Below are 16,736 nucleotides of genomic sequence, written 5' to 3' on the forward strand. Positions count from 1 at the left end.
TGACAAGAAAGAGAAACACTCTTAATCTTTGTATTTGAAGAGATGAGTAAACTCATTAGATAATTCAAGAAAATTGTTGCTGCATTTCAACCATTCCTTATGTTTGTGTGTGTGTGTGTGTGTGTGTGTGTGTGTGTGTATATGTGTGTATATGTCTGTCTGTATTTGGATGTCTTCTTTGTGTTGCGAGTTGTATCTTCAGACTATCTTCAGACATTGTAATAAACATAATAAACCCTGCTGGTAAATCAGACCATTTCAGTTTGTATAGAAGTATGTCATATGAATACTTCTATCATGAGGAAGAAGAAGAAGAAACTAGAAATGCCGCTATGGCGACTGATGCCTCCGCCATAATGCATGATTCTCCCAATAGGTGTATAGTACAATGTCTTCACAATGTGTGATGACAGTTTCACATAACTGGCAAAATATTGATATGACAGGTTTGTCAGAAATGTCTTGAGTGTTCACTTTCCTCAAACTGGGTTTGCTATAATTGTCTAAGAGTGCAGGTACACATACATGAATTTGGGGAATTGAGGATTTTTACTTGACTTCTGACCGACCCTGTTATCAGTTTATGCATTGAGTAATTTTCAAGGCATGAAGAAAGAGTGTAATTACAGTACAAAATATTTTTTTTTCATTTAAACCTAACCTTTTGTCCTTAACCTTTGACCTCTGACCTTCTGGCTGGAAATTTCCCAGAGAATCTCCATTAGGTATATTAAGTTTTAAAACTAATAATGCAAGCATTGTATATACTAGTATATGAGGGAAACAGTAAAGTTTTGAAGAGTTGACCTTGACCTTTGACCCCCTGACTATTGACCCATGACCCCTAAATTCCCTAGATAATCTCTGCCAGTCAGTACATGCATATGTACCAAGGTCCATGAAGATATATTGAACCATTTGCGAGAAAAGTGAAATTGCAACATCTTCACCTAACCTTTGACCTTTTGACTTTTTGACCTTTGACCTTATGACATGAAACTCTCTCTGGAGAATCTTTACACAGTAGTACATGTCTACACTAAGTTTCAATAAAATACCTTCTGGCATTGCATAGATATGGGGGAAATAGCAAAATTTTTAGCATTTGACCTTGACCTTTTGACCTTTGACCTCTTGCCAATGTCACTAAAATCTCAACTAATTGCCCCATCATACATCCTCCTTGGACCAAGTTTGGTGAAAGCTGCTTCATCCAGTTTTGAGTTATCACGTAAACAGATAAATTTTAGGATTTGACCTTGATCTTTGACCTTTGACCTCTGTCCGATTTCACTAAAAAACTAATCATGTAATTGTCCCATCATACATCATCCTCGGACAAAGTTTGGTGAAATTTGCTCGATCCAGTCTTGAGTTATCGCGTAAACAGATACAATTTCATGATTTGACCTTGACCTTTGACCTTTGACCTTTGGCCGATTTCACCCAAAATCTAATCAAGTAATTGCCCCATCATACTTTATACTTGGACCAAGTTTGGTAAAATTCCAGTCAATATTTCTTAAGTTATCGCGTAAACGAATGCGGACGGACGTACGGACGTACGGACGTACAGACGTACGGACGTACGTACGGACGGACGGACAACCCGAAAACATAATGCCTCCGGCACCACTTCGTGGCGGAGGCATAAAAAATCTTGTATGACAGTTGTAAGACTTTTATATGTTTCCGTTAGTCTCAGTCAGAGGTGGTAACAAATCAATGCATAAGACATTTTACATGTGGAATTACATGAGTTTTGTAATATATTCTGATTTCAGAAATTTAATGCATTTAGATGATGGTCATTTTGTTGTGTACAGTATATATATCAGAACAACAACAACAGCAACAACATAACCACCACCACAACAACAACCAACAGTCACACGCATATTGAAAATTTAAAGAGTGAATCTGCCAAGTGGTCGAAAAGTGGCACTTTGTCATTATAATTATTGTGTGCTGTTGTGTATGAGTAAATGTTTGTCGTATTGTGTGCTGTTGTGTATGAGTAAATGTTTGTCGGTATTCATGGAATAGCAATCGAAATATTTCTATATAGGAACAGAGAAATAGGATTCTGAAGAATGGTCCATTTAAGTATGCATCAGTAAACTTATTGAAGCATCTATCATGATATTGATTATTTGTGAAGACAATTTGGAAAAAAAAATGCATTCGAGCCATATTTTTTCTGTTGGGTTGATGAAAGTTATGTAATAGAAAAAAAAACGAGAGAAATTTTGAACGAAACTGGATTACCACTTCTATTCCATTTTCCAGTCGGCTTCACTAAATAGAGTAAAATGAAACAAACATAATGACAGACGTTTTGTCAAAATCGATCGTAAAACAGAAATACAAGACTTTCAGGTTTCACCCGTTTGCTAGAAAAAAAATGATAGTATGCAAATTAGATAAGGTGGTGATGTCACCGCCCCCACAAGGCTCTCATTGGAGTAATTTATTTCATAATGTGACAAGTCATTAACTTATGTCTCACATGAAATTATCATGAAAAAAAAAAACAAGTACACCCACAAAAAAAAAGTTCCGCGGCCCCTGCTGTTGTAATAAAAGTGATTGTAAATAAAGATTATTGAGAGAACGTGACATTTCACTATTAGTGTGCATGTGTATATGCTCGCGACGCATATAACTGTTGCATTGAAACATGTATAACTAAAAAAATAATGAAAAATAATGATAATTTCTAAGTCGGCCCGATTTTGATAAAACTACACTTCTACTCACTTGATTCAGTTTATGAGAGTTTTCGTGAACACGGAACAGAATTCTACTTCATCTATTACTTTACCTTTCAATGACGAAACGTGTCTTTCTTTCTTTCTTGTCATATCTGACGAGTGAAACATAATCAGTAATTTCCCTTTTCTCTCAAGTTCCTGTCTTATTGAGTAATAAATATCACATTTTTGAAGCACTATAAACGCAATGATTTCCAATAGTTTGAAGTTTTATATCACAGAGTAAAGTGACTTACAATTTTTTTATTTGTTTCAACAAAAGCAAGCGATCTTCAATTATGCGTTGTATTCCGCACTTGCCCTCGTGGGGTGGGGTTGTTTGGGGAGGTGTTTTTTTTTTTTTCCTTCTTTGGTTATAATGAAAATGTCTGAGATTGTACACAGGGAATTTACTGTAGGGAGAAATTCACGTTTATTGTGAATCAATTCAGAAAGATCTGCTTTCAACCAATAAGAATCCAGTGTACCTGACCTTTAATATTTATGACGTATAAAAATAAATAGGAAGAGGATAGTGGTCACGAAGAAGCTTAAAAAAGAAGAAACAGAAGGAAAGAGAAAAACAACAAAAGAAGAAGGAGGATGATGATGATGATGATGATGATGAAGCAAATGAGAAAAACGAAGCAGAAGTAGTAGAAGAAAAGAACAAAGATCATCTAGAGAAACAATATCCGCTCCATGCAACTGGGCCTTGAATATCTTCCTTCCAGTGATTATAGTTTCTGAGGTTACTTGTTATATCCTTTTCCTGGATTTTTTTAGTTTTTGTTTTTCGAGGGTTTTTTTCCTGACTGGACGCGTCATTTGTACTTGAACTGACACTGATCAAACACTAGAAATGACCTTTGAAAGGACTTAAAGGAAGCAGTGTCATACTAGTGTAGGACCGTAATTTTGTCGTTGTTTACTTTGCAGTATTTCTGGTTTGCCTTCTCTCCTTGTCTGTCTAGACTTTGTATTAATTTGCATTAGTTTGCTTTTCAGCAGTGCCTTGCAGTCTGACATTAATTCATCTAAGTTAATGATATTCAGTTGTCACCTCCATCACCATCACTTCAGATACCTAATTTCCTCTCTCACCGACTGTTTACTTATTGGTCGATTTGTAGAATAAGACTCCTCCATTTATTGAAGTCCTCCGTTCCATTTATTTCCATTGGTTGTTATAAGATAATTTGAATATATAAATATTGGCTATGTAAATTATAACATGTTCATCGAAGTTTGCTGAGGGCGAGTTAAATTGTCCTCAGAATGAAGTCAGAGCATTACCAGACTTCATCGCTTTCGGTTCACCTTATTTGTGTTGTCTCAGTTTTCAACATTAATTTATCTCCCTAATTTTTACAAGCACATTTCTGTTTGAAGATCGAGAACATTTTTGCTCATAATTTCACACCATGTTCATAATCTCACATCTATTTCGACACGCTACACTAGTATGCGCAGCGAGTGTGCGTTTTGTTTCCTCACACATCTGATACAGAATATGGCACTCGATGCATTTCGTTGACCTTTATACTCTACACCTTTGAGAGATATTGGACCGTGATATGTTTGCACCACCGTTGCCACATCGGTCTGCGCTGTAGGTAGCAGTAGGTGTGGATGGGTTTACCGTTATGTGTCTCTATTAGCCTCACGATACACACACGGTCGAGCGACGTGCATGCACCGGGACTTCTCTGCCAGCCAGCACCGGGGTCGTGGCGTCGCAGGTTCTCGCTGCCCGGTGAAAAAAGCATACTGATTTGTAAATTGTCCGTCAAGCTATCCTGGGTTTTCGGGCAGTCGGTTATCCTTTTACAAAGAATAGGGAGGTGTGAGAGAACTAAAAGTCGGCGGCAGAAGGTAAGAACTGCATATATACAAGAGTATCTCGTACTTCCTGCTGCTCAAGAGCTTATGTGAGGAACAGTACTGTGTTTTCCATTTAGCTGCATACCGAGCCGGGGGTGACATATAGCCAGGGGCCAGGGAGGCTCTCACCTCCCTTATATAGAAGAGAAGGCTTTAGGTTTGCTTCCCTGCCTTCTACTTCTAGCTACCATTGTCGCGGCCTTCCTGTTACTTGTCGGACCCCGTTCTTGTCTTTTCGTTATGACCACTACTTTTAGGTGATTTTAGTGTATATATGCTCAGTGCACGTTTTCCAGTAGCTTCCAGTTTTTAAAGTACGAGTACATTTACGTGGCGAACTGTCAGTCTCTCGTGCGAGTCGGTGTGTATGGCGCCTGCACGTGCACTCCGCTCATGCAACTTTAGAGATAATAGAAGTATGGACCAACCCACCTCCACCACGTTGAGCCGCTTCAAGTGGTGGCTTTTGGGCGTACCTCACCTCCCTGGTATGACGTAACCCAAGCAGCGCTTGAAACCATGTCATGTGTACTGTTCGACCAGCCAGGGAGGTATAAGAAAAGGAGAAGAAACAAGAATCTTTGTTGTTGTGGTGGTGGTGGTGTTCTTTTTTTAACCCGTACCCGGAGAATTTATATATAGGCCTAAATGCACTCTATCACCTCATGTTTTGATACATTGCTTCGGAAACATCACGACGAACTCATGCAGGAAGGAGCTGTTGGCTACCCCTTACCGGGCAACATTTTTTTCTTCTTTTGTACCGTGCGTGCAGAGAACAAGACGTGCGAAGAAAAAAAAATAATGAAAGATAACGAGCATGGAGATATATACTGATAAGTGTATATATTTACGGTTAAGACAAAAAAAAAACTTTTTGAATGTAAAATACTACTCGCAAAGAAGCATACAGCCAATTACTAACTCTAATCCTAAAGTGTGCCTGCCGAAAGATGCCATGTTAACTTTTTATGACACTAGGCCCTACTACAAACACTATTCCTCTAATCTTTGCAGTCCTGGGGAATCAATAACAAGAAGATTTGAAGAAAAATTTGGAGGATTTGTTCCGTAACATATACCACCAAACTTCCATAGAGGCTTTCAACGTTTCCTCATAAATTCAGCTTGGAATATTTATTGCTAACATCAAAGACGTCTTCTTTTGTTCCCCAAATCCATTCCATTGAAAGAGCGATATGGAACATGGAGCATCAAAAGACCGGTGAAATGCTATTAAGCATTCAGTTGTCATGCTATAGAACCCACGCATATATTGTATTTAGAATTTGGATTCCGCTCATTCTCCGACACCTCCCTGGTTTGGGTATGTATAACGACCTTGCATAGGTATAGGATCATACTGGAATTTATAGCATAAGAGACTTAACCGAACAGAACTGGACAGAAACTCTTTGCTGTGAAATACATTTATCTTTGATAGGGCTTACACGCCGATTTCTCTGAGGCTGTAGTGGGGGGGGGGGGGGGAAGGCTGAGAAAATAATTTGACCTACGCGATTTCCGTTTGACTCATTGCGTGTTGTTTTTACTTTTCTTTGCAAAACATGCGGGTTCCAGCGTTTGTATTTCATGTCGAAAACAAAAGAAAATGTTACAGGACATGACTTCCAAAGAAGATTCTGCTTGTGGCCTCATCTGTCGATTATTGCTAAAATACTGATATGTTTAACAAAAGACATTGGAATTCATCTTCCCCTCGACTCACCATAACTTTGATTTTTTTTATGCATGTTATTAATTATGACTAACAAAAGAAAACAGGAAAACATACACGTTATGCTCATTCTATATAGGGAAAGGTGCATCCATTGTCTTTGTTAATCATAGGGTGTGCTTTACCAATGAAGTCACGAGCAGAATCTGGGTTCGAAAGGTTTGTTTGTTTGTTGTTGTTTTTGTGTATCCAATATAATCTGCAGAAAAAGAGTAGAAATGATATTATCAAATTGTATATGTATTATGGAATATTTTTAAAAAGATATTCATTTCGCCACATAGTGATGTTGAGGGTATTATGAATCAAACCAGAAAGTCAACATTTATTTGCACCGCATTGTGTATAAGGTCCTTCAAATGAGTAGGTACCTATAGGCCTATGATATGTTGATTCGAAGAATTCGGTAAGGATGAGTGGTAGACACAATGGAGGCTTGTCGAAACTCTGGCGGACAATCCGATCGCGGGAATAATACACTTAAGGACTTTTCATCAAGAACCTGAATGAAAGAAATTGGTATCACAGCAGGGCGATGAAGGGATTTGGATTATTCTCTTCTTGTCTCAGGGACGAGACTGGAGTAAGATCTTCAGCTATATAGGCCTATAGTTAAGTAGTTTGTTGTCGACGAAAAGGACACTTTGCCATTCTTCAGATTGATTGCTTAGGTTTTACCTTTTTTTCTATCATGGCTCACTACACTCGGCGCCCAGTATGGATAGTGCTGTACTATTCAACTAAATTATTTTGTCTTAGTCTTTTCCCCATATCAAGATATCTCATAATCACTCTCTTCTTTTCAAAGCTATTCTTTGTTACCAATACACATTTATAGATGACGTTGTGGAGTCTTCCCAGAGGGTTGTCTTGAATTGCCATTGTTATTACCCCATCACATTCAGGTGCATGCCCAATTAATAAAGGCCTACTCCTGGGCCCAGTTGCATAAAAATTGTCATCAAACAAAAGTCAGAAAATCAAACGTGAGTCTCTGAATATTCAGTGCTGATCAAGAGGGGTATGAAGTTATCATCTTAGCCGAGTATGAACTCGCTGGGCAGAAATTATGTTTAATAAAGAGCGAAGTAACCTTATACCTCCATTTCACTATGTCAGACTATGCGGGAGTGTATTTTTGTATGTGGGTCTGTTATTGTGTGTATTATGTGTCTACGTGCGATTGTTCATCCAATCAATTTGTGTATCTTTTTGCCATTGATTTCTCAGCAACATTGTAACGGTGCAAATTGAAATCATTCGTCTGGAGAAGCGTGTTACCCAACAAAACATGATTCGCGTAGTCCTCTTCATCTTCATGACCGGACTGGTAATGCAGTTCCCCGTCACCCAACACCTCATTGTGGACATGGCCTGCAAGCGGCTCGACTACGCCGACGACGTCTGCTCCGACCTCAGCAAACACCCGGAAGCGGAGGACGCCGTCCAGGCCGAGGCGTCGCGCATCATGATTTGGCAGTCTGTCTTCTGCGACATCCCTGGCGCCATGTCGGCGCTCATTCTCGGCGCGCAGAGCGACAAGGTCGGGCGGAAGCCGATCATGCTCATGCCTATCGTGGGCTCGACCCTGCTCGTGTTCACCCTCCTACTCGGCTCTCTTGTGCAGAAGGCCTCCATGGTGTTCCTTCTGACTAGCTCCGTTGTGCTTGGCCTCAGCGGTGGGATCGGCACGTTCCTGACAGCCGTGACCAACTTTGTCACCGACACCACTCCCGAGGAGCAGCGTACCGAGCGGCTCAGTAAGACTATGCCCTTCATGGGGCTTGGCATGATTGCGGGCTTCATATCGTCGGGATTCCTCACCCAAACCTTCGGCGTTACCGCCGTGTACCTCATCGACTTCCTCATGATGATCAGCGTGGTCTACCTCGTCGTATTCCATTTGGAGGAACCCTCACGAGTCGCGGATGAGTCGTCTGCCGACGATGGTCGTATCAAGGATAAGCCGATTGGTGTGGTGGCGTCTGCACGCGAGAACCTCACGGCCGGCGTTAGGGTTTTCACCTCGCAGAAATCGAGGACTGCCAAGTTACAACTAGCCGTTCTTACCATCAGCGGGATGGTCGGAATGGCCATCATGGTTGGTAAGATCAGATATCCTCTATTTCTCATGACCAATTGATTCGTGAAAATATTTTTTTTTATGCCTCCGCCACGAAGTGTCTCTATCCATGTGTTCGGTTTGTCCTACCTTCCGTCCGTCCATCCGTCCGTCCGTCCATCCGTCCGTAATCGATTTTATGGACTGCTTTGTAAATTGATTCAATGCTTCTTCACAAGGGAAGTGCCTATATGTTTTACATATGTATATATATATTATATACATATGTGTGTGTGTGTGTGTGTGTGTGTGTTTGTACTGTGTTTGTGGGGGTTTTTTTTTCGTTAATGACAAACAATTTCTTCCAATTGAATGGAGACTGGGCCTTATATAAAAGACGAGAGTAACGTTTTACTTACTACATTGTCAGATTGAAGTAAATCATCTCTATATAGATAATTGCCACATCGATTGTCTTGGTTTGTTTTGTCCAGCTGAAGGGAACCTGCTGATGCTTTACACGAAAAAAGCTCCGTTCTCCTTCACCCCAACGACCTTTTCGCTGCACACCGCGCTTAAGAATGGCCTCGGGATTGTGGGTCAAGCGGTGGGCACAACCGTCTTCTTCCGGGTCGTAGGCGAGCGATCGATACGCAACGATTTCATCCTTCTCCAGATCGCCTCGCTGGGCGGATGCGCCATCAATATTTTCACGGGCTTGGCTTCGTCGTCCGCCCTGCTTTGGTTATGTGAGTTTCGGGAGTGACTTCAAGTATACTATTCTGGCTTCTCTGACAAAAGATCATAATTATCTTAATTTGATTTATTCTATTCTTATACACGACTCACCATGGTCTGAATGTATTCAGGTCTCGTGTGTAACATAACCCTTCTTTTCGCGGATAAACTATACTCGAAGTTTTGGGAAAAATAATGTTTGTTTGTTTGTTTGTTTGTTTGATTTTTTTTGGACGGAATTCTCAAGGGTCCATCGCTCAAAAATTTGTAAGCGCCGCAAACTCGTATGTTGATGACAGAAAAAAGTATTTGACACAGTGCGACCAGACGAATAATGTTTTCATAGTCAGTGATGGAGAATATATACAGAGACAAGAACATGTGCAACGTCACTATATAGAGGACTTGATGATGATGTTGATTGATGATTTTGATGTGTTATGGATTTGATTGTTGAATAGAAAGTGACCTATGAACACTTACTCTTGTCACTTTTCTCACAAATATCACAGGAAACCCGAAATGCTTTCCTACGAATGTAATCATAGAAATATCGTCAGTTTATGTACACAGGAAAATGATCACACTGCAATCTCTGCAACGTCAGTTGGTTCAAGATGGCACCAAAAAAATTGTCAATATTTTTCTTTCTTTGTGTCCTTGCAATATATTTCTGCGATGATTCGTTTTGCTGCAATCGTTATACTTTGATTATTACAAAGGATTGAATGCTCTGGTGCATTTAGTTGTCGACAACATGACATTTTCCTTCATGTCACTTTGTCTTTCGCCTATGCAGGCATTTGTTCTAACGTAAACCGTTTCCGAAAAGTTCAGTTGTGTGTTACAGTCATTCTTTCAAGACATATAGTCAATTAAGTAAATAAAAAATGCCATTATATTTCTTCCTTTAATCCTCATCTGTTTCATTCTTCAAGATACGTAATTTGTGAATAATTAAAAGTGCCAAATTTACAATATCATCCGTATTATTAATTTCCCCAAATTTAATGATAATAGTCCATCTGTCTGAAAATCATCTTTAACATTTTCATTGTTCTTCTCTGTTGATTGTCTTTATCCATCAGCAACCGTCCTCGTTATGTTTTGCACTCCCGCACAATCAGCAAATGGTTCAATAGTATCCAGACTCGTCAGTCCTCAACAAAAAGGTAAGATGGATATTGGTTGAAAGTCACTCTTGCAAAAGTGCGGGTTAAATGTAGTCTACAAATGCTTATGCAAATTTTGACTACAAAACGTCTTAAGTGGTCATCTCATTGGCTTGGAGACTAAGTGGCGACCTGGTGACGACTTGAGTGTCGCTGGTCCCTGAGACGTCTCCGCGACATCTCGTGGAGACTTAGCCTGGTCTGCGGGGATTCTCGAGAGAGTTGGACACGGTCATTTCTTTTCGGAGACTTTTTCATGTCTCCAGTAGTCTCGGAGACGCCTTGGTGACGTCACTTTAGTCGTGACCAAGTCGCGGAGACTAATTTTGTCCATGATGTCTCCGCGACCCATGGACCCATGACCACCTATACCGGTGACAATGTTGAGACGTTATACGTCATTTCTTTTCAAATTGATCTCAATGATGCAATAATAGATGGTAATGTCAACTCTTTGTATGCATGTGTGTCCAATCAATTCTGAAGTTATAAAATAATATGATGCACTAATATTTTAGAGATTTCAGAATGAATGTAATGAAATCAAATGAAATGCGTTATTGGTTGATTGCTTCATTTTTTTTTTTTTTTTTTTTTGGATTGATTAAATAAATTGCATTGGTATTGAATGATTTCATATCCACACACAAACATAAAAACATGCACATAATAATGTTTATGTTTCCGGCCGAAACTACAAGTGGTCTCTTTCCCACCAATTCTTTCACTTACGCGCGCGCACGCACGCACACACACACACACACACACACACACATACACCCACACACCCCCATAAGCTTTCTCCCTTCCTCCCTCTCTTCTTGCAGGAGCGTTCATGTCGCTAGGAACGTTCCTGAACACGCTGGCCGTACCCGTGGCCAGCTTCGTCCTCAACAACATCTACTCGGCGTCCGTGCAGACCCAGCCAGGCCTGGTGTTCTTGTTCATCGCCACTGTTCACGCGGTCGTCTTCTCAGCACTCACGTGGGTCAAACGAACGTTGACTATGATGTGATCCCTTCCCATACACCTTTGCATATTATGTGCCAAATATTTACCTGCTTTCTGTCAAACTCACCTTAGTTGGGAGTCTCTGCATTTATCATCAATGTCGCAGCATGACAAGTATCCCGCATTCATTACCCACCACCAATCTTATACTCATGCCTGTGTTTGTGGAACGCTTGCGTTTTGATGCCCCCTTGGTGAATTTTGGCCATTCGCTATGCGCACGACTGCAGTCCGTCTAATCTGGTATGGAAAAGGAAGAAGTACAAGATCAAGAAAATGGGAATCGGCCTAAATCTAGCGGTTCGTCATGTTAACTATTTTTATAGCTTTTCATATTTTGCATGAAGATATTGTATAATACAAGTATATTATCATGTTTAATGTTCGTTGATAGAATCGATTCAGACTCTTAATTAGGTCTCGACGTCTCTTGTAGCTTGCTTCTTTATACTGTCGAGACAATTCCGTTTGGAGCTGTAGTCAGCGGTGACGGCGTCATTTCCAGTGGCGTGAAGATATTACATGTTTAACAACTACAGTTTCAAACTCGATGAAATATGAGATCTGCTCATCCCGACATCACAGGTCCACGTCATGAGACCGACACCCATGAGTCATACAGCCCATGAGTTAGACGCTAAGCAATTAAGACCCGCGACACTGACACATTTAGCCCCGTGTTGTAATGTCGAACTCGTGCACGGGCTGTTTTTACTTAGCGTCGAACTCATGGGCCTTATTTGCCTAGTGTTATGACTCATGGACCTTTTTCAGTTTCGAACTCCTGGGCTGTATGACTCATGGGTGTCGGTCTAGTGGGATATCCCCCAACATCACTACTTCTTTTTCTTTCTTTTTTTCTTTTTTTTTTTTTCTTCTTCTTCTCGAGTAACTAACTACGCAAAACGAAATGTTTTGGATTCTTCCAATCCAATGTTAGATACACTGCCTGGCGCAGGGTGTTGAGCTGCCAGATCTTCTTGTGTGCAAAGCTCTGGTAAAGGTGCACATCACTGAATAATATCGACAATGATTTTGTAAATCGGGTAATGAGTCTATCAAATCATGATGATTTTGTGAGAATCTTTTCGTTGCAAGCGTCAGTAAAGGTATGTGGTACAAAGCTAATCATAATAATTTCATCTAACTTTCTCCCGTATTCATGTCACGTGATCACAGTCGTCAGCAATCGACGTGAACACTGAGAAATTCCCGGTAGCAACCCCAGATATATTGGTTTATGCATATTGCCGAAAGCTGCGGTGACATCTGTCTGATTGCAGAACCGATAGATTTGGGAGTTGCAGTTGCCATGTATATTTTGTAAACAATAATGTTCCACGCGGGGGCCATTAACCGGCATTCGATACTCCATTTCCGGACTTATTCCCATATGCTTACACCAAGAGGCACACCGTAGTGATTTCGGGAGCATTCTTTAAATTTGGTGGGTCTTATTTAGCGTATGGTATAGTGATTGCTTTTGGTAGGGTGTTATTTCTTTTTCTTTCTTTTAAAAGCAACGTGAAGGAGAACTGAAACTTTAGAAAAGAAGTAGATGAATGAATTGATAAAAATTGGAAAACAATACACACAATATAATTTTTGAAGTATATAAGTAATAATTGCATGTACTTCCGTATTCAATAATTATGTTTGTATTGTTGTTTTTTTATCTTTTATTCTTTTTTTCATTGATATATATATTTCTACCTCCTTCATTTTGTCCCTTTGCTTTTCGTGAGAAATCGGCAAGTAGTATAAATTACTTTATCGTAGAGCCAGTTAAACCTTCAAGCATGGCTTAAACGCGCATCGCTACCGCCTTGACAACGCTTTACTTGAAATCGAATTTAACTCTGTACCCTCGCACAATATGCACACTTCATAATCCAGAACAGTGTGTACCATGCATGTGTTGTGTACCTTCATGGGCTCCTGGTTTTTGCAAAATTAATGATTTGTGGCAAGATTTTTTATTCGGTTAAAAAAAAACGCCTTGCAAGCTAAATATTGAATTCCCGGTGGTGTGCTTAACCGACAGAAAGGGAAATCCCGAGTCTGCAAGCTGTGTGCCATATATCTTTTAATTCACTTACGATTGCTGAATGTGTGCACAAACTGTTTGGTACTTCATGCGGATATTGACTTATTATTATTTCATTTTGTGGACAGCAAGGGAGGGTTTTGAATACGCATTGGCATGGTACGATGGCTGGCAGTCAAAATTGTAAGGTTGCATAAAATATGAGGAAAAGCTTTTTCGTAATGATCATTATATGATTTATGTAGACTCATCGGCATGAAAGTGATACAACACTTGAAATAAAGACACTTTAAAGAAGAGGACCCACATTGTAGGCATGCCGGATATAACATTTGAAAGCGCGTGTTTGTTTGTTTGCTTGTTTCCACAATAAGGATAACTGGTATATCAAACCGTCTTCTTTAAATTTAAATCGTACCCATATGCATTGAGTCCGATCTCTCGCTTGTGTTGCCTATCGCAATTGTATCTTTAGGTTGACTTTGGTGCTAAATTGAAAAAAACTTTTTTCTCCTTAATTCTTTCTCTTCCTTATCTTTTCTTGAGCTGCATTGCGTACAGCTTAAAAAGGGCATTCCAGACGATTTTCATAATTTCACATCATGTAGTACATAAATCAACAGCTCCGTGAACGGATTTATGGAATTTATTGTGGTTCTTGAGCAGAGAAACAATACTTTAAAGACCTTAAACAAATTACACTGAACAAGGATGATGACATAGGAGGCTGACATATTTCAGAAATGTAGCAGTGCAATTCCATTACAATACCGCTTGTTTGCGAATTCACCTGTGTATAATCTATACATGCCTTCTTCTTTTGTTCTGCTTCCTTGAGCCTCAACTCATGCATTCTTATGGTGACTCTGCCATGTCATCATCCTTGTTCATTGCAATTTCTTATAAATTTTGAAAATATTCTTATTTCAGAAATGTAGCAGTGCAATATGGAATGGAATTGAATTGAATTGAAAAGCGGTATTACAATACCGCTTGTTTGCGAATTCACCTGTGTATAATCTATACATGCCTTCTTCTTTTGTTCTGCTTCCTTGAGCCTCAACTCATGCATTCTTATGGTGACTCTGCCATGTCATCATCCTTGTTCATTGCAGTTTCTTATAAATTTTGAAAATATTCTTATTCTTCATCCCAGTAATCATAAATTCTGAAACTCAGTCTTCAGTATAAACTATAGTTGTTAAAATGTAAACATCTGAAAATCATCGGGAGGTCTCCTTTAATTTCCCTCAGGAGCCTTTAACACACATTGACTTTACTTGTAATCTCAGCTGGCCGACATAAATCAGAAGGAAGTTCGCTGACTTAGAAAGTGTATGACCTTTATCATATTTCCTCTGGTTATAATTATCGGTGAAATCGGGTTTAAGTCTTATCGGATTCATTTTCCCGTTCATTGGAATTCTTTTTCCCGTCATTTTATTTATCTATTTATTTATTTGTTTATTTATTTATTTATCTATTTATTTATTCATTTATTCATTTATTCATTCATTCATTCATTCATTTATCTTATTATTCATTCATTCATTTATTTATTCATTCATTTGCTTGTTCTTAACTCATCAAACCAGCAATGTAGGGCCTACATGTCTACGTATTTATCATTATACGCTTGTATTTGTTTCAGATCCTTGTTTTCCTTCTTAACGTTACGTGCTGCCTAATTTTCCCCCTTTGTTTTTTGCCTTTAAAGGGGATGGCTAGTAACTGATCAGTGGGAATCAGTGGGAATGCTGGGGGGGGGGGGTGATTGTTCCAATCCTTGTGGGATTCATTTAAGAGTACATTATGTATCTATTGTTGTGTGAAAATTATTTGCTTCAGAACGGTCTCATATTCGAGTAATGTGCAGTTTAATCAAGGAGGTACAAGGTGCCTAGTACCTCCTTGGTTTAATGCCCCGTCACTGCAGGCATGCTAACCTGGAAACATTGAACTGCACATTACTTGAATTTGAGACCATTCTGAAGCAAACAATTTTCACACAACAATAGATATATAATGTACTCTTAAATGAATCCCACAAGAATTGGAAGAATTATCCCCCAGCATTCCCACTGATTCCCACTGATCAGGTACTCGCCATTCCCTTTAAAATGAAATACAAAACGTTCTTTCCTTATATCTTTCCAATTTTTGTCACAATATTCGCCCTTTTCCTGTTCCCTTTTCCTTTTCCTTTCTCATATGGTATAGAATCTATGCTGACTTATGCTTTTGTATATCGTTTGAACAGAATATTGATGATACAGAGACCGTCAAGTACCATAGTACTTTGTAAACCCGTTTAATCATTGTGTCGTCTTATTTCATTCTACAGATACGTAGTGATGTTTACGCTGGACAGGCAAGTCAAAGATGAGAAGAAAACGGAGTGAATGGCAGACTAAACATTTATGGTGTTTTTTCTTATCGTTCAAAAGAAAAATGAAAAAAAAAACACCCGAGAATAAACATAATAATGAAGAGTTTTGTCGCAGAACGGATTAAGTACCTTATTAGATATCTTAAAAATACTGAGTAAGTGCATTAATGAATTGAGAAAAAAAAAATCCCATGATTCTTCACTTGTTGCATAACAAGGGATATTCCTGAAGGTTTGGTTAAAAATATCACATATTTTTTTAATCATTTTCTTTGTTTCTTTAAAACATGTTTAATTGCAACCATCTCAAATTGACAAGTATTGAGATAGCTCGAAACACTTCATATGAAATATTATAAAAGGTATGGGTAGTAGGTTCTTAGCATAGGGACGTATGTGCTAATGTGTTTAGCACTGTATACACGTCTTTGTGTTTATGCACAAAAAAAAAATGAGGTGCTATGTTGAAGTAAGATCATATGATTTGTGACAAATGAATATAAAGGCACAAATTAGTACAGAATAATTACTATTAGTGGTGATGCCGTTTTGCGGATTCCACCTCCACGGATGCCTTATCTAAAAAGGACTTTAATTTGTACGAAACAGCTGCCGGTTTTATTTTTTTATCTCAGTGATCCTGAAGGTGTAGATGGAAGATTGAACAGGTTCATTTGTTTGTTTCAAATAATTGTTTATCATTTTTTTTTTTTCTTGCAACTTACCGCCCATTTCATTCTCACCCTGAGATGATCTATGCATTTATTGAAAAAGAACTTGCAAGCTAATGTTCGTTTGTTGATCCGTATGTTGAAAATGTGCAATCCTCATGATAGCTGAAAACCTGAGCGAATTGAATTCACAGCCTGATGAGTTAAATTTTGATTTTTACCACTTGAGTGTCTAGATGAAGTGCCAGTTTTAGGTAGACTTTACATTAGT

The 16,736-nt window shown here is 39.0% G+C and overlaps 1 protein-coding gene across 1 annotated transcript; it reads left to right on the forward strand.

Annotated features, from left to right (window-relative positions):
- Window positions 1-4,468: 4,468 nt before the first annotated feature.
- On the forward strand, window positions 4,469-11,362 carry LOC139728994 (lysosomal proton-coupled steroid conjugate and bile acid symporter SLC46A3-like). Its single transcript, XM_071639920.1, has 5 exons — window positions 4,469-4,628; window positions 7,606-8,480; window positions 8,932-9,186; window positions 10,264-10,347; window positions 11,175-11,362. The coding sequence occupies exons 2-5, from the start codon at window positions 7,667-7,669 to the stop codon at window positions 11,360-11,362; spliced, it is 1,341 nt and encodes a 446-aa protein (XP_071496021.1). The 5' UTR covers window positions 4,469-4,628; window positions 7,606-7,666.
- The last annotated feature ends 5,374 nt before the right edge of the window (window positions 11,363-16,736 follow it).

Source organism: Diadema antillarum, unplaced genomic scaffold (genome assembly GCF_040938485.1).
Source record: "Diadema antillarum isolate AM-2024a unplaced genomic scaffold, OU_Dant_1.0 seq00000209_RagTag, whole genome shotgun sequence".
Classification (NCBI taxonomy): Eukaryota; Metazoa; Echinodermata; class Echinoidea; order Diadematoida; family Diadematidae; genus Diadema; species Diadema antillarum.